General features: G+C 38.2%; 1 protein-coding gene across 1 annotated transcript; it reads left to right on the forward strand.

Moving 5' to 3' along the window:
- The first annotated feature begins 2,810 nt into the window (after positions 1–2,810).
- LOC117685455 (uncharacterized) lies at positions 2,811–5,676 on the forward strand. The gene is made up of 2 exons (XM_066077903.1): positions 2,811–5,483; positions 5,575–5,676. Exons 1-2 carry the CDS (start codon positions 2,811–2,813, stop codon positions 5,674–5,676), a joined length of 2,775 nt encoding a protein of 924 aa, XP_065933975.1.
- The last annotated feature ends 402 nt before the right edge of the window (positions 5,677–6,078 follow it).

Raw genomic sequence — 6,078 nt, forward strand, 5'->3', positions numbered from 1 at the left:
ATTATAAATCTCTGTAAGAAATTTGTTTTGTTCCTGTGAACTTTAATGATGAAGAATGATCATGTGTCAATAAAGATATCTTGGAAATTTTACTTTTATCAATTTCAACAGTATTTCTTTCATAGTTATTTGTATTTTAATAAAAAAAACATCAAAAACTGATGGAAGCAATAAATTTTGACGGACTATAGAAAACTGGTTGTTAATGTGTGCATAAACCCATACGAAAACTGATTCAAAAGTAATATCACGCAATGCAAATGCTTAATTATTGCATATGATATATCAACATTTGCCAAATCATACTCTTAAATGCAAATTTTGTTAAACAAGCATTCTGAGAGTATTGCATAAGCAATCCAAGTCCCCTACCGGTTTGTGGAAGCTCTGTTATGCAGAATATCGAACCCGAAAATTAAAAAATTTGAATATAAAAAATTAATTTTCTCGAAAATATGTCAACCAGACGCTACAAAAGTGTGAACTTGATCTGTAGTTTGACATTTTGAAGCTGTTCAGCAAATTTCATAATATTCCTCAAAAGCTACTTACTAGTTATTGTATTTTTAAAAAAAATATATAATAGTTATTGTTTTTTATTTAAAAAATCCTACATGTATAGATGTGAAGAAGAAAATTGTACTTCAATGTGCTCAATTTCTCAAATTAAAAACATTCAAAAAATTTATTTGTCTTCTCCATTATAATTAAATGACTGTTATTTACTTTGCGTACAAACCAGGATAATTTTCCGCTGTGATATTTTCTTAGGAATAGCGATAATTACTTTATAACCGCAACAGAAATGTGTCAGAACTATGGAAACTGTTTTAAAGATGTCGTTTTTATTTACTCGTGTCTGAAAAACTATCAAAATTAATGTAGATTTCACATTATTATTGTATAAAGAGGGGGCCCCAGAGAGTAGGTATATACAGAATATCATTCTTTTATTTTGTTTGTACAAGTATTTAACATACTCTAATTCATATAGAATTTCTAATGTTCAACCAAAATTTCAGCGTCAATTGTAGAATTATAAGCAAGATACAGAGCTCACAGTTCGCCTAGGTTTGAGTCATATTTTGTTCACAAGAGTTTATTACATTTAGCTTAAGATTTTTAACTTGGTATTTCCTATTCAGCATATAAAGATAATTTAAAATGGAAAAAAAAAGAATGGCCTAAGATTTTCAATTCTTTTATTCACTCAAGACCAGTTCACTGGCATTTGAGGTTCAAAATCAGTTCATACCAATGAACACAAACACAGTCAAGGATCACATGTACAGTAGGAGTGTATTGTTTACAAGATTTTGTATGATTGTGTATTTTGCTAAAGTTTAATTATTATCTAAAAACATTTAGAGTTATCTTCCATTATCATATTGATATGTATTTTCTGCAGTTATCTTTCTTTTTTGAACCTAGAGTTATCCTTTCATTATATGATTTAGAGTTACTTTTCCTAATTGTTGAATTCCTGTTTGTTGTTTGTGTGACCCACACAAGGACACTTAGTTCACCCAACATGTTTTTCGTATTCCTATGCTGCCACACACTGTAAGTAGTTTTCTGTTGATTTATATTACATACGCGGCTATTCATTTATATGTTTACTGTTTCGTATTTTTATATAAATGCAGTTTATAAGTAAATTTCTCATTATCTCTAAAAAGTATGGAACGCCATTATTGTCATTGTCAATCTAAGTAAATAACGTACGTTTGTTACAATTTTCTATGGAAACCCATTTGTGTTAAAATTCATTGTTTTGGACCTTATCTTCAATACTGTTATTTATATTTCTTTTCTTTCATTACAACTATTATTATATGCATTTTGTCTTTACATGTACATTGTTTTTGAGAACGTATGAGTAATTCATACTTTGTTTTTGTTTCAGTTTTTTACCGCATACACAATAAATACGAAGCACTGGATTGTTGTGTTGGTTAACTATCTGTAGGCAAAGGCAGAATAGTAAAAAAAAGTGTTCAGCTATGGATTACATGGACAGAAGGATGCGTACATTGACTTCTGGAGGCCAAGCCATGTACCAATCGAATCTGGACTACTACCTACGGAATCTCAAGAAGGATTGGAGAGAATTCGAAACTATTTTGACCGACTTTGATGATTCTTGCACCGACATCAAATATCTACGGAACGTGGAGAGCAGAGTAGAAATGGCCAAATATGGATATATGGATAGCTATCAGTCACTCATTTCATTTCTTAATCGAACACGCACCGATGAAAGTGAACTTGAGCTAGATAATCAGATGATACGTCACCAGAAATGTTTAGGCATTATCAACAACTTCGAGAGGCAACTTGTTGACCTTCTTCTAGATGCGGCTGAAATTCTTACAGAGAGTTTTGAATACCGAACAAGATCAGAAGCATCCATTTCGACTACCAGATCAATGGAATTCAGGAATAAACATATAAGTCCTACACGTAAACCTGAAAAGACGAAATATTCTTTCAAGGAAAAAGAAAATCTTAAAATACAAAAGGAATTAACCGAAGCAAAAATGGAACAATTGGAACTTGAAGATCAAAGATCACATGTGTCATTGTCAAAGCAACACCTTCTCAGTAACTATGAGTCCCCAAGAAGAGTAAGACAACAATACACTGGAAGAAAAGCCAATGGATTAGTTGTTGAATCTATAGATGGAAGTTGTCGATTCAATCTTCCTACAGTTATCGAGTGTGACGAAATTCCTGCAAATCGACAAGAGATAGCAACCCCAGAGGTAGCAGACACTTACCCTCATCTACAAGACATAGCAATTCATATGATGCCACTTGATGATGACGTCAACATTCTTCTCTTGATCGGACGTGACCTTGGAGATTTACATCATGTTCTCGAGCAAAGAGTTGGACCTCCAAATACGCCACATGCACAGAAACTTCATCTTGGATGGGTGATTGTTGGAGAGGTTTGTCTCGGAAGAACTCACAGACCGGATGTTGTTGTTGCAAACAAGGTCTCAGTTATGTCTGATGGAAGGAATACTTTGGCTACCCCATGTCCAAACAATATCATTGTCAAGGAGACCCTACCTAAACAAATACAGTGTGATGCACTCCTTAAACATCCACAAGGAAACGAACCAATTGGACAGAACATTTTCCAGACATCTCCTGACGATGACAAGCCAGGACTGTCTGTGGAAGATAAAGAATTCCTAGCCATCATGGACAAGGAGTTCTATCGTGATGAAAGTGGCCGGTGGGTTGCCCCATTACCATTCCGAGAACCGAGATACAGACTTCCAGATAATAGACAGCAAGTATTGAAAAGAGCAACGATACTAGATAATAGCCTGAGGAAGAACCCAATTAAATGTGAACACGCACTCACCTTTATGCAACGTATATTTGATGCAAAACATGCAGAGCTAGCACCACCATTAACGGAAGATGAAGAGTGTTGGTTCTTACCTATTTTCAGTGTATACCACCCGAAGAAACCTGATCAAGTTAGGATGGTGTTCGACTCATCAGCCCAGTGTAATAGTGTGTCACTGAACAATGTCCTTCTGACAGGCCCGGATTTAACAAACAGTCTTCTTGGTGTTCTACTGCGGTTCAGACTTGATAACATCGGTGCCATGGCTGACATACAACAGATGTTTCACTGTTTTAAAGTCCGAGAAGACCACAGAAACTATCTACGTTTCTTCTGGTACTTAGACAACAATCCACAGAAGCAATTGGTGGAATACAGAATGTGCGTTCATGTGTTCGGCAACAGTCCATCACCCGCAGTTGCAACATATGGACTTAGAAGGACTGCACATATTGCCGAAGATAAATACGGAAGTGACGTTCGAAGTTTCGTTGAACGCAACTTCTATGTTGATGATGGTTTGATCTCGATGTCATCCCCAGAAGAAATCGTCAGTTTGATGGAAAGAACAAAGCAAGCGCTACTGGAAGAAGGAGGGCTTAGGCTTCACAAATTTGTGTCTAACAGCAGTGATGTTATGAGCCACTTTCCCACTGAAGACTTAGCCAAAGACTTGATGTCTTTAGATCTCATTAAAGAGAATCTTCCTATACAGCGAAGTTTAGGGTTAAGCTGGAATCTCCGAACAGATTCATTCACCTTCAGACTTTCCTTAGATGAGAAACCATATACACGCCGCGGAGTACTTTCCTGTTTAAACAGTTTCTACGACCCTATAGGATTTGTTGCCCCAGTTCTCGTTAGAGGTAAACTGCTGTTAAGAAAGTTCATTGAGGAATCTACTGACTGGGATCAACATTTACCTGAACAGTATCAAGTGGAATGGGACCAGTGGAAACAGCAGCTACCATTTCTTGAAAACCTGGAAATCCCTCGTCCTTATCTCCCGGTATCTCCTGAAAAGCTTTTCAAGAGAGAAGTCCACGTGTTTACAGATGCGTCTGAAGAGGCAGTTGCAACAGTTGCTTTCCTCAGAGCGGAGGACCAAGATGGCAATCTACATTGCGGCTTCATTATGGGAAAAGGAAAAGTTGCACCTAAGAAAGCAGTCACCATCCCTCGGTTAGAGTTATGCGCTGCAGTGCTTGGAATTGAGATATCCAAGATCATCAAAGAACAGCTGGATATTGATCCCAAAGAAATGCATTTCCATACTGACAGCAAAGTTGTTCTTGGTTATATCTACAACAGAACCAGGAGATTCTATACCTATGTTAGCAACCGAGTTGAAAAGATACATAAAGTTTCTTCACCGGAACAATGGAGCTATGTTCCTTCAGAACACAACCCCGCAGATCAAGCGACCAGACCAGTCTCAGTTGAAAGCATGAAAAACAGTCTGTGGCTTTGTGGTCTAAAACAATGGTTCCATCAATACCAAAACACAGTGAAGACAGCTGACGAAACAGTTCCACTAGAGCACGAACTCGTAGACTCAGAGAGTGACAAAGAGATTCGACCAATACTTACAGTGAAGAAGCTACACATTGGAGAATCATCTCTTGGAACTGGGAAATTCACTAAATATTCAACGTGGAATGGTTTGGTAGCAGGAATCGCACGCCTGAAACACATAGCTAGGGCTTGGAGTGGAACATCACAGTGCAGAGGTTGGCATTCCTGCAATAAGGCAAAGGATGTCAAACTGTATCTTGAGACAGAGAAACACATCATTAGAGAGGTCCAAAATGAAGCATTCCTAGAAGAAATTAGATGCATTAGAGAAAACAAAGATCTCAACAGAGGAAGCTCGCTCTTGAAATTACACCCCTTCTTAGATAGCGATGGTATCGTACGTGTTGGAGGCCGATTGTCCAAGTCAGATTTGAGCAACCATAAAAGGAACCCCATCATTATTCCTGGGAAACATCATATTGCTACACTGTTGGTGCGCCATTATCATCAGCTCACGAAGCATCAAGGACGCCACTTCACTGAAGGCTCGATTAGATCAGCCGGCTATTGGATAACCGGAGCCAAGCGAATCGTATCTTCAGTAATATACAATTGTGTGACATGCAGAAAGATGAGAAGAAAACCTGAGCATCAAATAATGGCGGACTTACCTCAAGATCGGTTATCTCCAGGACCTCCATTCTCAAGCGTGGGAGTGGATACCTTTGGACCCTGGGAAGTTGCTGCACGTCGCACCAGAGGAGGACTGGCTCACGCAAAACGTTGGGCAGTGATGTTTTCTTGTCTTTCCTCAAGAGCTGTCCATATAGAAGTGGTCGAAGAGATGAGTTCCTCGTCTTTCATTAACGCTCTGAGAAGATTCGTCGCTATACGAGGCAGAGTACAGGAATTTAGATCGGATCGTGGCACAAACTTTGTGGGTTCAACCGAAAGTCTAGGAATTCATACCATAAATGTAGAAGATGGACCCGTTGGACAGTTTCTGTTGGATAACATGCCACATGGGCGGTGCATGGGAGAGGATGATAGGCCTTACAAGACGAATTCTAGACTCTTTATTGATTACTGGTACAGCAAAGAAGTTGACACACGAGACCCTCGTAACGTTCTTAGCTGAAGCTTGTGCCATTATTAACTCAAGACCATTAGTACCAGTTCCAACCGATCCAGAATAC

Source organism: Magallana gigas, chromosome 3 (genome assembly GCF_963853765.1).
Source record: "Magallana gigas chromosome 3, xbMagGiga1.1, whole genome shotgun sequence".
Lineage (NCBI taxonomy): Eukaryota > Metazoa > Mollusca > Bivalvia > Ostreida > Ostreidae > Magallana > Magallana gigas.